This window comes from Apium graveolens, chromosome 5, assembly GCF_009905375.1.
Source record: "Apium graveolens cultivar Ventura chromosome 5, ASM990537v1, whole genome shotgun sequence".
Lineage (NCBI taxonomy): Eukaryota > Viridiplantae > Streptophyta > Magnoliopsida > Apiales > Apiaceae > Apium > Apium graveolens.
Window position 1 is genome coordinate 70046233 of NC_133651.1, and position 20315 is coordinate 70066547.

General features: G+C 36.0%; 1 protein-coding gene across 1 annotated transcript; it reads left to right on the plus strand.

Annotated features, from left to right (window-relative positions):
* Positions 1 to 5849: 5849 nt before the first annotated feature.
* On the plus strand, positions 5850 to 8160 carry LOC141660164 (uncharacterized). Its single transcript, XM_074467124.1, has 2 exons — positions 5850 to 7342; positions 7428 to 8160. The coding sequence occupies exons 1-2, from the start codon at positions 5850 to 5852 to the stop codon at positions 8158 to 8160; spliced, it is 2226 nt and encodes a 741-aa protein (XP_074323225.1).
* The last annotated feature ends 12155 nt before the right edge of the window (positions 8161 to 20315 follow it).

Sequence of the window (20315 nt, forward strand, 5' to 3'; positions counted from 1 at the left end):
CTAGACATGGAAATGGTCATAATCTAGCAGGGGGTTCTCGGGTCCTAATGTTATGCACAAAAACAGTCTAAAGAAAATCGGACGTTACGACGGCTATGTTTACGCGATTTCCCAAATTTAAACCAATTCAAACAACCACAATTTCAACTCCAATTCACAACCCAATCAACCTCCATCTAAACTACATTACAACAGCCCCAAATCAACTCAATTTTAACATTCAAACTTATGCCTAAGCTTGAATTTAACTATACTACATTCTTTTAACCAAAACAACAAGATTTACCATTCCATTTCAATACCACTTCAACTCAAACTCTAAACCACAAACATTAAGCTACAATATCACCATAATAATCAAAATCATCTTATTAAACATAGGAATCTAGGGTTTGGAGATGATATACCTTCCTTGAAGTGGTGGGAGTAGCTAGAAAGCCTTAAGAAGCTTTGAGAAGTCTTAGGGATGCTTGGATCTTAAAGGAAAACAAGAAAAATTTCAAGTTAAAAACTTGAAAACACTATTCATTGTCTTCTTCATTGATTTAATGAAGAAGATTCAGAAAGAATTGATGGCTTAAACTCATGATATAGCCCTAACTATGTATAAGGATGATTAGGGAATTAACTCGCCAATTTAGGAAGCTTGGATCTTTGATTTTGAAAAATTCTTGCCTTTAAAATAGTAAAAAGCCGAGAGCAAGCTTTTGTTGAAGAGAAATAAATGATTTTGTGTTTTGATGAAAATGATTTGCTTGGCTTGGTTGATTTGGTTTTGTTTTTGATTTAGTTAATTACCTTTTTAGCCTTGGACTTTGTGTGGTTCTCATTCCACCACACCTCCTTCCTTCCCATGTCATGCTTATGTCATGATATGATGTCATCTTCCCCTCTTTGTCCTCTTCTCATTGGTTGGGTGACATCATCTCCACTAATCTCTTTGATTAACTTCCTAATTGTTTGCCTAATGACCGCTGATCTGTTATACGGTTCGCTTAACTTTCGTTTTCGTTTATCGTTTGAGGGATCATACCCGGGATCTTATTACTTAGGTTCCCTTAACCTTTCTCAATACATTATATTCTTTTTTATGATCCTCTATTATAATCCTTTAATTTAAATCCTTTTTATCCTGTTACCTTATACTCAATTCTCTCCGTATCTAGTGTATTTCCGGGAAAATTAAAGTGTTCGGAATTGGATTTTGACGATCTTTACATACACTTATATACCACATAGAGTACTAATAATATCCCAGAAGATCAATAACAGAACCCCTACATAGTGTGGCTTGAAAAGTTTTCTCATTTAGCATAATCTGCAAAATCACTATTCATAAGGGTTTCAAAAATTTCCAAAAATTGGGGTTATTACAGTCTCCCCCCCTTAAAAGGATTCCGTCCCGGAATCAGATAGAAAATTAATAGGGATACTCTCTTAGCATTGCACTTTCTAACTCTCGAGTAAATTTTCCCACATTGTGGTCCTACCACCAAACTCCGCCTAGTTTGATAATCCTTCTCCTAAGCACTTGTTCCTTTTCACTCTATAACCCTTCTTGGTTGCTCCATATAGGTTACGTCGGGTTGCGTGTCTATGTGCTCATATGCCCCTATTTGTCTGGCATCCGAATTACACTTCCTTAACATTGATATGTGAAACACGTTACGACTTGCTACACGTTCGGGGGTAAGGCTAGCTTATATGCTAACCTCCCAATACTTCTTAATATATCCAAGGGTCCGACACATTATGGACTTAGCTTTCCTTTCTTTCCGAATTTCATCAATCCTTTCCGAGGGAATACCTATAACAGCACTAGGTCCCCTACTTCCCATTCCTTGTCCTTTCGTGTCAAATCAACATACTTTTTATGTCCATCTTGGGCTACTACCAGCCATCCTCTGATTAGATCTATTATATCCTTGGTCCTTTGGACCACTACTGGTCTGAGCATCTTGCGCTCTACAACTTTATCCTAACATAAGGGGGATCGACATTGTCTTCCCTCAAGGATCTCATAAGGCGATATCTCAATACTGACATATGATCTATTGTCGTAAGAAAACTCAATCTGTGTTAAGTGATCATTCCAATTTCTTTCAAGTTTGTTGCACAGACTCTCATTATAGCTTTTAGCATTAGAGCTTTTGCTTCTCTATACCCATTCTTTTCCAGTTCGTAATCGCTATCACCTTCCGTTCCTAATATTATACTGGTTATACTTTTGCTCGTTAGCGTTCTATAACCTTTTAATAACCACATCAACCTTAGTATCACGAATGCGTTTCCATTCCGAATACCACCATAATTTTACTACTCCTTTTTCAGCTGTTTCTATTATCGAAAGCTTAATCCTTCATATAGAAGTAAAAGAATTTATTGAGAGATCACTATGATCATGAACACTTGTTATATCGCATAGTTAGTACAGAAGGTGGCCAGCCTTTAGTACTTGACAAGCAATTAAATAATAGATGGTATCCTACTAGGCTTCTATCACACAGATAGATAGTCATTCAGCAATACCTCCCCTTCTGGAAGGGTTGTTCTTCTCAGCTTATATGAAATGAAAAGAAGAGAAAAGAACAAATTGAAGAGAATTGTATATACGTAAAAAAAAATTATTGCCATAAAATATCTGGCTTGGAATCTACCTCTGAACTATAGAGGTCTGTCACAGGAGAACAAAACATATATGTATTTATATCAACATCAAGTATTATAGCATCGTATTTCACATGCCTAAATATTTTTGCTATTTCGTCCATCATTCTATGGACCCATGCTCTTCCTCGAGTTTATACACAATCACCTTTGAAACTCCCTTGATATCGAAAATCGAACCTGGGATCTCATTCTAGACATCATCGTTATTAGAATTCCATGCTTGCACCGCAACCTTCCTCGTATAATAATACGACTCTCTATTGATAAGAAAGAATAAATATTCAATAGGTAGATACTCTACTTAATTAGTCTATCAATGATAACTTATACACTACCACGACCCGATTAGTGGTACTCAATCTCAACATCCACTCCAATACAACTCTCACGGTTGTAATCAGCTCATTACTCGCAGAATCATTGCTGCATTACTATGGTCCACTACTGACCTACTGTCGTCATTCACGTTCCATAAAATCTTAATATCTAACCATACGGAGTCCATACATGTCGTATCACTACACCATAGATGGCCTATCGCAATGGTTTAATCATGCATGTTACAAAATTATGTTACCTTAGGTATGCTCATCTTAGCCTACCGCAACGTAGTATTTTTGATGTTACCATAGCCTTTAAAACATGTTACTATAGCTTCAAAGTGTTACATACGAGTAACATGTGGCAATTTATGTTACAATAGGGTATGATTGAATAAAAAAGTAGTATACTTTACAAACAATTAAATATATATAATTATTTGACATGAAAATTAATCAATTTTTATAATATAATTAAGCAAAAATATTAATATTAGTTAAGATTGATAAAATATTTTTTTTTAAAAATTTATAAACTGTATTAATTAATAATTGATAAATTTTTATCAATAAAAAATTTAAAGACAATTAAAACTTAATTTTTTAAAAAAAAGAGATGAAATTAGCTGGGCTTTTTCAGGCGGGCTCAAATTTTTTGGAGAAGCGCTAAAATTTCAGACAAATTAACTTCTCCCTCTAATTTCATTCTCCCTCATTCTCTCACTCTCTCTCTCATTCTCTCTCTCCCAGTAGCTATTCTCTTTCATTCCTCTCTCGAGCTAGGGTTTCTAATTGGGGGTAACATTTTGGCGAAGCTGGTCACATTTTGGAGAAGCGGGTCACAGATTGGAGCTAGGGTTTCTAATTGGGGTTTCAAATCAGCTTGCGGTTCAACATTAAGGTAGTACATCTCTCTCTCTCTCTCTCTCTCTCTCGCTCTCACTCTCTCTGATTTTGTGTATCACTCTCTCTCTCTCTCTCTATCTCTCTCTCTCTCTCGCCCCCTCTATTTCTGTTAGTTTCTTCTCTAATTTGTTACATGCGTGTTTTTGTGTATTTTATACATGTATATGTATGTTACATGCATGTTTTTGTGTAATTTTAATTGGAATTGGGGTTTTTTATTTTTGTAGATCTGTAAGTGTGATTTTTGTATTAAATTTGTTTCTCGATATTTGCTTTTTATCCGGTTGATTTTCATATTAGGCTTTAGTTATAACTTACATGTAAATCTTCATAGTCAAGTGGATATAATTGATTGTGTAAGTAGATATATGTTGTCTCTATAATGCAATTGTTTATGAGTATTTACATTTATGTTAATTTGACCTTTATTCCTGAGAGTTTCAACCCTTTACGAGTATTTAAATTTTTGTTAACATCAACTGTCACAGTTCGGTAGGTAGGAGGAGTGGGATAATACGGAAATGGGTGTATGCACATGTATATTCATGGTCATATAACATGGATTCGATACGTATAATCTAATATGGATTTACGATTTCAAGGCTGCGTTGTTATGCTGTGTTGTTATTAATACATATAATCTATAATATTGGTTTAGGATTTCACTTCTGCGTTGTTATTAGTACGCATATCTAATATGGGTTTAGGGTTTCACGGTTGTGTCGTTATTAGTATGTACAACCAATGAAAAGGAGAACATAAAATATTACCTCGGTCTGCTTAGGGTTTCACGGCTGCGTTGTGTTGTTAGAACGTATAACCAATATGGGTGTATGGTTTCACGACTACGTTGTTTTCTTTTAGGAATATAACATTATTGTCCTATTTTCTGTAGTGATGGACGATGATCTAAGTCAATGGATAACCCTTCCAAAATACAGTACACCTTACATTAAGGGGATAAAGGATTTTTTAGAAAATGCATTTCCCAAATTTTCCGTAGGCGATGAAATGTTGTGCCCTTGCAAGAATTATAGAAATGGCAAGTGGCATACTCAAGATCTTATTTATGATCATCTTATTTGTCATGGCCCTTGTCCATTGTATGCGAATTGGATTTGTGAGGTTTCGAGCAAAGATCATAGGATAGATATTGAACGGGCAGAAAATATGGGTTTTGAAGATTCCTTTACCTTCGGAGATAATTTGAACGAGATGTTCCATCGTACTAATGATACTACTGGACCGAATGATGATGCCAAAAAATTCTATGGCCATCTTGAAGAAGGAAAGCAGCCCTTATATCCGGGCTGCAAAAAATTTTCCCGCTTAAGTTTTATCATTAGGCTGTACTCTTTAAAGTGCATTCATGGGATTTCGGAGTCGGGTTTCGGGGATTTATTAGAGCTGATAAAAGATGCTTTTCCAGAAGCACACATTCCTTTGTCTTTTAATACGGCAAAGAATGTTATTAAAGATTTAGGGCTCGATTATCAAAGGATACACGCCTGCCCCAATAATTGTATGCTGTTTTGGGCTGAAAATGAAAAAGAAGAAAATTGTAAAACTTGCGGTGCTTCAAGGTGGGTCGTAGTGGAAAAAAAAGGCGTTGTGGACAATAATGAGAAGAAGTTAATTCACAAGGTCCCGGCAAACGTGATGCGCTACTTTCCACTCAAAAAAAGGTTGCAACGCATGTTTATGAGCAAAGAGTTATCAGAACTGATGTTATGGCATGCAAAAGGTCGAAAAAAGGACGGCAAACTTTGACATCCCGCTGATGCAGAGGCTTGGAAGGCATTGGATGCTCGTTATCCTCAATTTTCATCCGAGAACAGAAACATCAGATTGGGCCTAGCCGCTGATGGTTTCAATCCTTTTCGTACTATGAACATAAGTCATAGTACTTGGCCAATTATTTTGGTTAACTACAACCTTCCCCCCTGGCTGTGTATGAAGCAAGATAATCTAATTCTCTCGACACTCATATCTGGTCCCGAGTCTCCGAAGAATAATATAGATGTCTTCATGCAACCTTTAATTGCTGAACTGAATGAGCTATGGGAAGTAGGCATTGAGACTTATGATGCCCTTACTGACCATACTTTCAACTTGCGCGCTTCTTTACTTTGGACAATCAGTGATTTTCCCGGGCTAGCAATGCTATCTGGATGGAGCACAAAAGGAAGACTAGCTTGTCCAGTTTGTAATTATGAAACATCCTCTATGTACCTAAAACATAGTCGGAAAATGTGTTACATGGACTATAGGAGATTTCTCCATCCCGAACACCCATGGAGGCTTGATAAAAGAAAATTTAATGGTCAAATTGAATTGAGAGGTTTTCCAGAGGTTCTAACTGGAACATACATTGAAGAATTATTGGCAGGATTTGTAAATCATTTTAGGGGGAAGAAACCAGAGAAGAAAAGAAAGCGCCAAAAAAATAAGATTAAGTCGAATTCACCTTTCAAGAAAAAATCAATATTCTTTGATCTGCCTTACTGGAAGCACAATGTTTCTCGACATAACCTTGATGTTATGCACATCGAGAAGAATGTGTGTGATAAAGTACTTGGCACATTGCTCAATATTGCTGGAAAAATAAAAGACCATATAGCAGCTCGCCTAGATTTGCAAGAACTTGGCATCAGAAAGGTCCTCCATCCTGTTCTATCAAGTGACGGGAAACACCTTGAAATAAGGGCTGCGATATTCGACATGACAAATGAAGAGAAAGATTTATTCTGCTCTGTCCTTAAAAATGCTAAATTGCCATATGGAAGTGCCTCTAATATCAGCCGGTGTGTGCACATGAAGAAGAGAAAGGTAACTGGCTATAAGAGTCATGATGCTCACTTTTTCATGCACTACTTATTACAATTTGCAGTGAATAAATCTTTGAAACCGGAGGTTGCAGTCCCTTTTATCAGATTAGGGGCCTTCTTAAGAGGTATTTGGAGTAAAGTCATCGACTTAAGTGATCTTAAGAGGCTGCAAACAGAAATAATTGAAATTATTTGTCAATTTGAGACTATATTCATTCAGGCTTTTTTTGATGTGATGGTCCACCTTTTGATTCACTTGTGCCAAGAAATTGAATTTGGTGGACCGGCCCATGTTCGAAGCATGTGGCCAATTGAGCGCTATTTAAATAAATTGAAATCTTATGTGCGGAATAGATCTAAACCAGAGGGATGTATCGCCGAGGGTTACCTGGCCGAAGAATGCTTGATATTTTGTTCAAGATTCTTGGGTGGCCATGGAGGATCAAAAATTACCAAGGCTGCAAAATTTGAAACTTTTCCAGAAAAAGTAGAATTTACTATTGGTTCACGCAGAAATAAAGATGGAAAGGCTGTGAATTTAGTTGAAGTTGAATGGATGGCTATTCATCGTTATATTCTATTCAACTGCGGGAATAAAGAAATTGATAGTTTAATCGAGTAAGATTCTAGCTACTAATTATGTTTAACTGTTATAGAATTAGAACCTGTTTTGTCTTGATTTTTAACTAGGTAATTGTTGTAGGGAGCATCGAATCTTAATAGAAGGACAAGCCAAGTCAAAAAGATACAATCGTGAGAGAGAACATTCTGAAGATTTTTGGAAATGGATGAAGGGGGAGGTCGGAAAAAAAGATAACATTTCAAAGGAATTGGAAGTGCTTGCAATGGGCCCTAATCAATCAGCGAAGAAGTATAGTGGTTATGTACTTAACGGATATCGATTCCATACAAAGTACCGAGATGCTAAATGTACAACCCAAAATAGTGGGGTATTTCTAACTGCTTTGACTACTAGCTTTGCTAGTTCAAAAGATCAAAATCCACTGGTCGGCGATGTCAATTACTACGGAGCAATTGAAGAGATTTTTGAAGTTGATTATTGGGGAGAATTTTCTGTAGTGGTGTTCAAGTGTTGTTGGTATAAGGAAGAGAAAGATCTATATGGGTTCACTCGAGTTAATTTTAACAGATTATGTCAGAAGTCTGATCCATATGTGCTAGCTTCACAGGTGCAGCAAGTCTTCTATGTAGAAGATCCTACTGAAAAGATGATGTATAATGTTATAAAGAAATTGCCAAGGGATTGGTGCGATGTCGAAGCTGAAAATGCAAATGAAGAAGCCGAGGATCCAGTTTTACATGATTTACACACTAGTGTTCCTCTAGAAACAGACACGGATATTAACTGGTGCAGAGATGATGTCCCAACACGACAAGTCCCCATCAAGGCTAGAACAAACGAAGAAACTACTTAAATTTGTAATTCGAAATATGTAACTATCAAGGGCCTAGTTTCTGATGTATCAACTGTTAATGAAGTGACTTCTTAATTGCCTAATTTATCATGTTTTAATGTATTTTCTTTTAATTAATTAACTTGTTCTTAATATAATGTTCTGTTAGTTTTAAATCTGCCCTGCTCTTTATGCGATCGCTTCTTAATTTAGAGCATTATTAAATTTATTGACTAGCATACTGCTCTTTTAATGTTTCTTTTAAGTGTTTATTTTTAAGTGTTTTTTATTTAAGTGCCATGTCTCAGATTATTTTAATGATTTCATCTAATTATACTTTCTCAATTTTTTGTAGGATGGCATACATAAATCTCAGGTTGTACCACCAGGGTGAGTTTCAGCCTACACGGTATGTCGGTGGTAAAGAACTGATTATAAGGAATATCGAAGTAGATAGGTTTTCGTACCCTGTATTGATGGATTATGTCAAGGATGACCTTGAATATTCAGAAATTGGAGGGATTTATATGAGAAAAGGTGATAAGCAGGGGGGGTGGCAGTTGGTGGCCAATGATGTGGACTTGTGTTCATTAACTGCAGGAGCTGCAGACGGTGAAAATGTTGATTTTTATCTTGACAATGTCGTTGATAGCACTATCGAACCAATGGATCAGATGCAGCCATTTGTAATAATACGACCAAGAAAGGATATCTTAGCATGTAATATATTAATTTCATTTCAGAAATATACCTTAATTGTAGGGGCATCAGAAATATATAGGTGTTACTACATTTAGATTTTATTCAAACTCGTAATTATTGTTTTTATGTCTTTATAGCTAAAAAGCAAGTCAAGCGGCAGTTTGTAACCACTCATCAACTACAGCAACAGAAGATGAACAAGAAGACAAACCAAGTTGATAAGGCTGGGAAGAGGAACTCAAAGAACTTTCCCCTAGAGGGTACTCGGAAGTCACCACGGCTTTCTAGAGTGCAGGAAATCACTGATGGTGATGATTGTGAAACTCCTCCAAGTGTTAGGAGGAAGTTGAGTTTACATGATACTCATGAAGATGAGCGTATGGGAGAAAATGAACTGGAGGTTAGCATATAATTCAGTAATACCTATAATTTTCTTGTTAGATTATTGTTGTTTAAGTACATGTAAGTACATGTATGTAACCCCTTTATTAATCCAGTAATTCCGTCATACCTATATTAACATGAATTTATGTGAAATTGCAGAAACTACCCCCTCCACCTCCTCTAACGGAGTATGAAAAACTGAGAGCTGTCACAGTAAAGAGGAACAATGAAGTATTTTTTGCCCTCAATCTTCCTACACTCTCTTCTGAAGTGAGAAACTCAATCTTAAAAGATAAATCCAAAAAAAAGAAGCATGTGCAAGAGGGGAGCGATGAGGAATATGATCCAGCTGTGGATCTTGAGGATGGTGGATCGGGAACTCAAAGGAAGGCTGCTAGTAAGGATGGTGGATCAGGAACTGAAAAGGTATGTCATAAATGTCATAAAGCTATCATTTTCACATTTTCTAAATTCTTCCCCAAATGTTTCATCGGGGTTGATAGTTTGTAATTCATATATACACAAACATTGAGTTTTACATGATTTATGTTTCAGAGAGGGAAAACTGAGAAAAGCAAGGTGCTTATTGGATGTGGACCAACAACACGGTCATGAGCCAATACTGTTATATCACAGAAGCAAGGAACCGAGGATACTACTGAGAAGGAAAATCAGTCATTATCACATATGGAACCTGTAGAACCTCTGATTCAGCTACCGTCTATTGAAGTAAATGGTTCAATGGAGGCTTTTTGGGCTATGCGAAAGCGCCAAAAGGAAGCAGCTGCAGCGACATCGAAGATTTCTCCAAGTACAACTGCAACTACAAAGACTGCTATAGAAAATGTTGTTGAAGAAAATGTTTTTCCGGACATTGAAGAAGAGGAGGAAGCAGGTATCTTCTTTCCTTTATTTATGATTACATAAACTGATTATTTATAAAGGAATTATTCCTTTAAGGCCCCTTAAAGAATACTCACTTTGAGGCTACCCACATTCATATATTTTCCATAATTGATTAATTTGCATCAGTTTAGTAAATTACTTATAATTGAGGTTAATTGGCATAAGGTTATTTATGTCAATTAAGTTAATGAAATTGTGAAGTTAACCATGGTTAATTATGTGATAGATGTAAAACTTCTTGCATAAATTTAATTAGCATATGTAATCTATAATGTTGTTAATTGTTATTTGTGTTTTTATATAATTATTAAAACACAACCCCCATGAGAATTAATGTATTCTTTATGACAGTAGGTCCTTTAGAGTGTCCAGAATCCAAGGTATGCGTTATCTATATTTATCATTTTAAAAATAAGGGCTGCTTATTATAAAGACACCCATTAAAAAAATAAAAACTAAAAATAAGACATCTTTATAGATCAATCTTTGAAATATGATATATTAGAAAAACACCCATAAATATAATCAAATTTATTATAATATTCCTACTTTGTTTGATTTTCCTGCAAGTAATTTTTGTTCATATGTAGTTGAAGTTCCTATAAGGCTGAGAGGACCGACGAGGATGGATAGGGTTCATACCAGAAATATGGACCATCGAGTTGTCCTTCAGATGAATGAAAGGTTCCAGCCCGTTTCAGATGAGGACAAAGTAATTTCTGAACTTAGTAACTTCTTGGGGACACTCGCAAAGCGATGCGTGTCATTTACCTATATTTCTTGGCGTGATGTTCCGAAAACTTTGAAAAATACACTGTGGAATTATGTCAAGGTATCACATACATTGTTTAATTATCGTGATTTATTTTTCTGTAACATTACCTTTGATTAACTGTACTTGTGTTCTTTATTTTGTTGACTTTTTCCAGCAAAGATACATTATACCTGATGAATGTGAAACATGGGTGTTGAAAACCATTCAGTCATCTTGGAAGACACGTAAGAGCCGAATTAAGAAGGCGCATTATAAAGCATTTGAAACTGATGAAGAACGGATGGAAAATAGGCCAAATGATATTCCCCTTGAGAGTTTCAAGATGTTGCTGGAGTACTGGAATGATGAAAGCATTAAGGTTTTCTAATTCCCCTTGCACTTTCATATTTAATTATGTATTTATATTTGATCTAAGTGACATAAAGGTATTTCACATTTTTGTAGAAAAGAGCAGCGACAAATGCAAGAAGTCGATGTTAGTATACAGACACACACACTACTGGTCCAAAGACTTTCGCACAAATTCGAAACAATATGGTATGGCCGGAATCTCAATTACGCAAATTAACCTCAATAAGCTAGTTGTTACGCAAATATATGAATGTGGGCAGCCTTCTTGTTACATATATTACTATATATCTAGAAATTAATTTCTATATTTCTTTTGGCTAACTTGTTCATTTTTGTCAGAAAAAAAGGCAAAGAATCAGCGTCCACCACCTGAAGCAGAGGTTTTTGTTGAGACTCGTGAGCGTACTGATGGTCGTGAGTATAAGACCAACACTGAAGAAATAAAAAACAAGATTGTAAGTGTTTTTTATTAATCTTAGTGCTTCTGAATATCCGTTAATGTCGCAAGATGGTTAATTAGTTGTGTTTTATGATTTATTTGGTGTTTAGAAGTTTTATTTATGTACCTGCATGCATTTTTATTTAATGATTACTAATTGTGAATTTAATTGGATTAAATTATTCGGTTATTTTGAAATTAGTTAGTGAAGCATTTAAATTATTGTGTGACCAAGTGTTCGTTTGTTTTTCTGGTATGTAGAAAAAGATTAAGGAAAAAATCAGTACGAGCGAAGATCCCAACGAGGAACTACTTTCTGATGGAAAAAAACATGGGCCATCTTGGCTCCATGGAAGATGTCCTGATGCTGCAAAAGGTTACTCCAGTATTGCTGGTTCGACAAATACTTATGTACAGGAGTTGGCAGGAAAGATAAAGCAGACTCTGGTGAGTGAAGTCGAGGGATCGATGACAAAGAAGGTACAAGAAGAAGTGGATATGCAAGTCAACAAGAAGGTGCAGGAGAATATGGCCTGGTTACTTAAGAAAATAGCCGACGCAAATCCAGGCATCACAATCAACCATCAAGATTTCAGCACAACCAGCGATAATGACAATTACCTCATACCAGTTACCGGAGGCTCTGGACTTTAGATTTTAGATGTGCACCTTTTTACATATCTTATTTTGCGTACTAGTAACAAGTGTTATCGTACTAGCTTTTGGATGTTTATTTATCGTCCTAGACTAAGTAACTGTTCTTTGGAGTATGTGGAGTTGGTGAATTGTGTGAAACCGCAGTATTTGGTGGGGGTTTGTGAAAACTGATATGGAGTTTGGTTGAAATTGTTTATTTGGTTGACTTGGATGAAAAACAGATTTTATGGCATGTTGAATTTACAAACCATTCCTGTCAATTTTTTTTTTGAAAAATATGTTACATTAGGTACTAAAAATGTTACAAATAAATTGGTATAATACAAAACATTACTGTTACAATATGCATCAAAGGTAACATTAAAGTATGTCTATAGTATCACATTATGTATGTTACCTTTGCAAACAAATAGGGCCCCAAAATGGGGCCCACCAGTGGGCCCTACATGTGGGCCCCATTTATTTTTAAAAATTCTGAGTCCAAAGGTAATATACATATTGTGATACTATAGACATAGATTAATGTTACCTTTGACAGCTATTGTAACATAAAAGTGAATGTTACAGCAGGGCAAAAGTAATGTTACCTTAGGGGCCAAAGGTAACTCGAAAAAAAGCAACTTAATTTTTATGTTACCTTAGGCCTTTTTCTGGCTGTGGTAACACTTTTTTGGGCCTGTTGTAACATTTTCTTGGTGTTGCTATAGGCCATTTATGGTATAGTGTATAGAATACTTCTTAGGAGTTAACATAATCACCAATCATAATTCATGAAGAACACTCTAAACTCTGACGTACTTTCATGACATGAAGCAGATAAAATTTCAGAAGAGTTTCAATCAAAGCAACGATAGCAGGTTAACACCATTCTTAATCATATGCCTTAAATAGAAGACTTAACTCAAAGGTTCGTCTAGTCCTTTTTGAAACATGGTCCTGGCTTATCTCAAGATAGTATCTTCTGAGATAGATAGCCTGCTCATGGCGATTACACGAATTAAACCTTTACCAACTACTATTACGGTTGGGTATTGCACAGTCATCAGAAGGAATGTTAATCTTCCAAACCATAATACAACCTTCATAGCTTTAACCATCATCACTGTATTCCTTTGGCACAAGCGCCTATAATTATCCTCTTACCTTTAATGTGTCGGCCACCTCTTTGGCCTTTCCTGATAGTAAAATTTCCTTACAGTCAATGTCATTTTAACCACCTCCAAATAAATTTTCTACCTCATTTCAATCACTACTTATGTGAAGATGTTTTCCTAAAAATCTGATGAGTAAAAAAATACCACCATTTTTCCATAAGTTATTACCGCAGTCTTTAGAGGTAAATCATTATCACGACTAACTCTCGATCGTACTTAGGACGTCTTTTATCTTAGGTCCTAACTGCCCTGAACAATTTTGACCTTTACTGGTCCGATCCATACTTTCTCGTGGTTTAACATGTGCCCCACTTGGCATCATTATAATTACGTCATATTTCCTTTATCTTAATTTCTATTCTTGAGAATTTTGAATATTACCTTTCTCCTTGTAAAACCTCTAAGGTTTTCCTTGAATCGTTCCTCCTGTATTCCCTAGATACAGGGCATATCAAGATACCATTTACTAATACTAGAACCATTGTTTATATACTTCTGAAAAATTTCTCCACTGATCCTTAAAGGTTGTTATTACCTTAATCCTTTCCAATTCATCCTGTCAAAACTCATACTATCCCTATTAAGGGTGAAATGCCAACCTTTATGCATTCCCCTAGGATTCATTTTAAGTTACCGATGTTCTATCCTTAATTCCACCTTTAAAAGGTACTTGCATCCTTCCATGGATAAATCAAGTTATATATCCCTGATAAGGGTGTCTTATTCAATCATTCCCACCTCGATAGTATATGTTTAATTTCACAATAACATTTGTATTCAAAATGGGGTCAATTAATATGGCCTCCAAAAGATAGCAACGGTTATCCGCTTGTCTTGCCTAATTTGGTAACGATAACAAGGATGTTCTGGAAGATATTGGTCGTGTTCAATGTGAACCTCTTCTTAATAATTCCTTATTTACTTTTGTTGTTTATCTCAACAGTCACCTCAATGTTGGGATATCTTTCATACCTGACGTCCCCCTTTCTAGGTATCAAGCCACCGGTCTTACACTTCACACTCTTGAAGGTCACTTCCTTCATCCAATTTTCCTAATTTCTTACTTTCTTGTCTCCTCAGTCTATCCGCGTCTCATTATTTATCCTTCGAACTATCTCAAGGTTTCCTCGAATCCTCCCAACTTACAGGGGATAAACTATATGTATCTCTTATACCTTCAACCATCAACTTTAACTCATGGTGAATCACCCTCATCCTGACGAATGCATACTTTTCTATTTCTATTGCTACGAGTCTTTAGGGTTTCCTCATACCCAACTCCTTTATCATACCTCAAACTCTATTGCCTTTATATTCCTTTCCACTTCAGTTTCTCTTTTTTTTTATTTTCCTTTCTCTTATCCTTATTTCATGAACCAACACAACATAAGTATTGATTTCAACATCCCGTCATTCTGGATTCGTGTCCTCAGAACGAATCTTGATAACTTTTACAACTTAGATTCATAATTCATCATACTCGTCCGCCTTTGTTCTGGCTCTAAAGCTTTTACACTATCTCCATAACCTTGGGAATTACTTTCCCGAAAACAATTGACTGAACTTTAATCAGTTTATTCTAACCTCTGGCTCCATGCCTTTCTTGGTCTTTCACCAGTGGTGGCCCTTCTCTTAGGAGGGTAAGTGACAAAAACAGTCTTTTATGATTCGTCATTCATTCAGAATCTCAAATGATTCCTATATTTCCTTTAGCCAGGCTCTTGCCTCGACTGGGTCAACCTGTTCTTTGGAACTCTGAGAGCTTAGTGACTTAAAGGTCATGAAAGAATTTCCTACCACATTGTTTCCTCAAGTTGGTGGTTGGGGATAATAGTCTAAGTTCTTTTTAGACAGGTCCATGAATTGCCGTATAGGAGTACCGTCTCGGGTCTCCTTTCCTTACTCGACTTTCTGTTTCCTTAGTATGAAATGTTTCATCCTTCTCCCACAATCAGGGTTATCTTATACGTTAAAATCCTTGTTTTCCACTTCATTATATTATGGGCTCCTTCTTTCTTAATGGCGTCCTCCCTGACTATCACATTCAGGGTTTGCCCTAACTCTTATTCCTCGAACTATGACTTTCATCTAAGTTCTCATCTTTAAGCTCTTGAATATTTGGAACCCAAATTCTGTAGGAATACCTCATTATTCCCTTATCATCTTTCTCGGTATTAATCTTTTATCTAATTGTTGGCTCTTTGCCTTCATTCATCACTTTTTCTCGCATAATATGTTCTTTTCCGATAATTCGGAATGTATTGCAATCTCAAACAGCTCTTCGGTACCGGCTCCGATTACCTTCACTTCCATTTCCATTTCCTCAAAACCTCTTATAAACTCTCTCAAAGGCATTATCATCTTGAGTCTCTCCTTTTTACTAAGGGCATCAGCCACCACATTGGCTTTCCCTCGAATGATAAAGAATCTCATAATCGTAATCCTTGATTAGCTCTAACCACCTTCTCTGGCGCATGTTGAGCTCTTTCTGCGTGAAAATGCACTAGAGCACTTATGGCTTGTGTAAATCTCGTACTTCTCTCCATACAAGTAGTGCATCCAATCTTTAGGGCAAAACTATTGCCACGAGCCTAAGCTCATGGATGGGGATATCGAATTTTTATATTCCCTTAATTGTCTTGACGCGGACGCGATTATTTTACTGTGCTGTATAAGAAGCACCCTAATTCCTTATGCAAAGCGTCTCTTCCAAATCACAAAATCTCCTTTTTCCATCCGACAACGCCAACATAGGGGTCGTCACCAACCTTTGCTTCAGTTCTTAACAGCTGTTCTCGCATTTCTCTGTCTATTCGAACTTCTCAGTCTTATGAGTAAGCCGCGTTAAAGGGGCTACTATCTTTACAAACTTGAACGAACCTCCGGTAGTGACCAGCCAATCCTACCTCTGGGAGTTGCCCTACCCATGGTCATCAATTCCTCAGTGGTCCTTTATTCATTCTTGTCAGGATCCTTCACGGAATCCTCCTCAGCAACAATCCCTTCTAGGACAACATCCTCAACCGTTACATCCTCAATATCAACATCATCCGGTCCTGCATTAGGACGCTCTATCGGATCCATAATCTGATCTCCAATAAGTAATAATACATCATCGCGTTGTTGCTCCTCAACCTCAGGGTTCGGAGTCCCGCTACCATATACGATAACGAACTACGCCTCTATCGCTACATTTATAAGGGTTCCCATAAGGGTTTTAACTGCCAGTACTACGTTAGGTAGTCCGACTATGAACTTGGCAAGAGTTCTTATTATCTTAGTGAACTTATTATCTTAACGTCCCATCATCTCTGAGGTTTATAATGCTTAGCTCTGATACCATTTCTGTAACACCCCCAGATCCGGGGTCGGGGATCCGGGTCATCACGGTCTTTCTTTCCACAATATCACTTCACTTAATCAATAATAAATAACCTTATGCTGTGACCCCACACTAACACACACCACAACCCGTTATAGTCTCAAAGATGAAATTGAAATAAGTACAAGTCTTTGGATCCACAATTTAAAAGTTATTACAACCCAAAATGATCACTTGATAAATTTACAGTTAATTGCCATTATCGGTCACAAGTTATAATTATACATAATATGATTCTCAAAAATAGAATGCCTGATCTACCAATAGATCTACCTCTGCAGCTATAGCAGCCACAACAACATCGGGAAGACGCGGGACGCTTCCCACGCGCTTGCGCTGGGTCTGCTGGAGTCTGGCCATCTTTCCTAACTGTTGTTGTGTGATGAAGAAATAAAGCAAGAGTGAGCCTTACAGCTCGCAAGATAATATATAGTGATAACAATAATATAAGTATCTAAATGGATACTTACTAGAATCCTTTATCATGTGTAAGATAATTACTTACTAGATATAAGTAAAAACAAAGGATGAAGTTACCAAATACTTCACTTCACTTATATCATTTATAGAGCTACTTGAACTACCACTGTTCAAAGTATAATGAGCTTTCAACAGTTCATCACATAGATGAGACTACAAGATAAGATTTGAATAGATTAAATCTTTGAAATATTATTAAAGGAAATGAAGTTATGATATACTTCATTAAGTTCTGATATATATATATATATATATCCACATATACATCTTCTTTATACATTTCCTGAAAACCTCTGTCATGTAAAGTATGAACAGAGTTTGAAACATCCAATGAATTTTGGAAAGGAAAAGAATTTTGGCATAAACCAGGTATCTCGCTCATCAGGCAAAGATACCAATAAGTAACCTTTTCTACTACTAGATGGATGAATTCCCCACTGGTCATCACCCTGGTCGCAATAGGACCTTATGCTGGACTGCCACTCAGCCACTTATGCATTTGATGGACTCCCACTGAGCCACTTACACTATCATGGACGCCCACTGAGCCCATGTTGCTTATGCCGACTCAATAGATGGACTTACTTCCCGAACGTTGGGTAAGTAATCAATTCATTTACCAAAACTGCAACTTTGTTGTGAATATAAAATACACCATAGAGCCGGATCCCTTAGATTTTTGAGCGAGTATTCAAGTCCCCTTAAAATGGAAGATCTTGAATTTGAAAACAAGTTTTGGGATCCGCTCTACCCTTTTTAAAAATCATTTTGATGACTCGAAAACATTTTTAAGAATGTTTGGAGTAATACTGATTTATTAAAATAAATCAGTCCCGATATGAAAGAAATATCTGAATATTATTATTTAAATAATATTCCCATAAAGAATGATTGAGGTAGAAGTTGGGAAACTTATACTTGAAATGAATAGCAAATAATCAAAGATATACTTATACGAAAGTAATATCTTTATTTGAATAATCAAAAGTAAGTTGATTATCGAAGCATTATTCTTTAATAAAATAAAGAATATTATTAAATAATAAGCGGAGTCATAATACCTCGAATGAATATTATAAATAATATTCATTAAATGAAATAAAGGAGTCATACATCCTCAAATGAATATCCAAGTAATATTCAATAAATAATATAAAGGAGTCATAAGTCCTCGAATGAATATTCAAGATAATATTCAATAATAAAATAAAGGAGTCATAAGTCCTCGGATGAATATTCAAGATAATATTCAATAATAAAATAAAGGAGTCATAAGTCCTCGGATGAATATTCGAAATAATATTTAATGAATAATATAAAGTTATCGAATAACCCTTATTCGATTAATAGTTTTGAAAACTATAACCATATATATATATATAATTATATATATATATACATATATACAAAATCTACTCGGGATCCTCGACTCCCGGTTTTAGAAAAAGTTTTCACCTTTTGGGTCCTTATAATAAGGGTATATGCAAAATACTGCTATCCTCTAGCATAGGTATTATCAACTGAACCAACAGATATATATATATGGCAAGAATACGAAACAGGCATGCATATGTACCATATAACATGCTACAATATATCGCAACATTTGCTAATTAACCAACATGCATCTACCGCAAGATAATGCATATACATATATACATCACAACGACAGTACAACGGGTAGAAAACTTGCCTGAGCGACTTGGGGTGATAAAAGGCTCGGGACGAGTCTGGTAACCTATAAACAACAAGTAAGTTGGAATTAAACCAAAGTCACTTGTAAATCTATACTTTAACTAACTTAGACTCTAACGCTTGTTTTGCGCTTACTGGTTCTCTTAAGTCACTCGAGTACCCTCGGCTCCACCATATTTAATAATTTAACCTTTACGAGTTTTAAGGCGATTCCTTCGCGAGTGTCTTACCAACTGCCTAACACACTTACCATAAATGTTTCTTACCCCAATTAGTCATTTAAGGTCCTTAACCAAGGTTTCAAAGTAAGGTGAGGGGAAATGTTTCGTTCGCGAAACGCCGTTACTTGAAACGGTCGTTTCTCCTAAACCGTGCATCGGAATCGAACGAACTACATATCAAAACGAAGCTCGTAACACGAGCTATCTATACATGACAATGGTCATAATATAGCAGGGGGTTCTCGGGTCCTAATGTTATGCACAAAAACAGTCTAAAGAAAATCGGACGTTACGACGGCTATGTTTACGCGATTTCCCAAATTTAAACCAATTCAAACAACCACAATTTCAACTCCAATTCACAACCCAATCAACCTCCATCTAAACTACAATACAACGGCCCCAAATCAACTCAATTTTAACATTCAAACTTATGCCTAAGCTTGAATTTAACTACACTACATTCTTTTAACCAAAACAACAAGATTCACCATTCCATTTCAATACCACTTCAACCCAAACTCTAAACCACAAACATTAAGCTACAATATCACCATAATAATCAAAATCATCTTATTAAACATAGGAATCTAGGGTTTGGAGATGATATACCTTCCTTGAAGTGGTGGGAGTAGCTAGGAAGCCTTAAGAAGCTTTGAGAAGTCTTAGGGATGCTTGGATCTTAAAGGAAAACAAGAAAAATTTCAAGTTAAAAACTTGAAAACACTATTCATTGTCTTCTTCATTGATTTAATGAAGAAGATTGAGAAAGAATTGATGGCTTAAACTCATGATATAGCCCTAACTATGCATAAGGATGATTAGGGAATTAACTCACCAATTTAGGAAGCTTGGATCTTTGATTTTGAAAAATTCTTGCCTTTAAAATAGTAAAAAGCCGAGAGCAAGCTTTTGTTGAAGAGAAAGAAATGATTTTGTGTTTTGATGAAAATGATTTGCTTGGCTTGGTTGATTTGGTTTTGTTTTTGATTTAGTTAATTACCTTTTTAGCCTTAGAGTTTGTGTGGTT

Bases quoted from the DNA above. Each gene is read 5' to 3' on its own strand.
- LOC141660164 (XM_074467124.1), top strand. From the start codon at position 5,850: ATGAAGCAAGATAATCTAATTCTCTCGACACTCATATCTGGTCCCGAG. The intron at 7,343-7,427 runs GTAAGATTCTAG...TAATTGTTGTAG, and splicing joins GAAATTGATAGTTTAATCGA to GGAGCATCGAATCTTAATAG.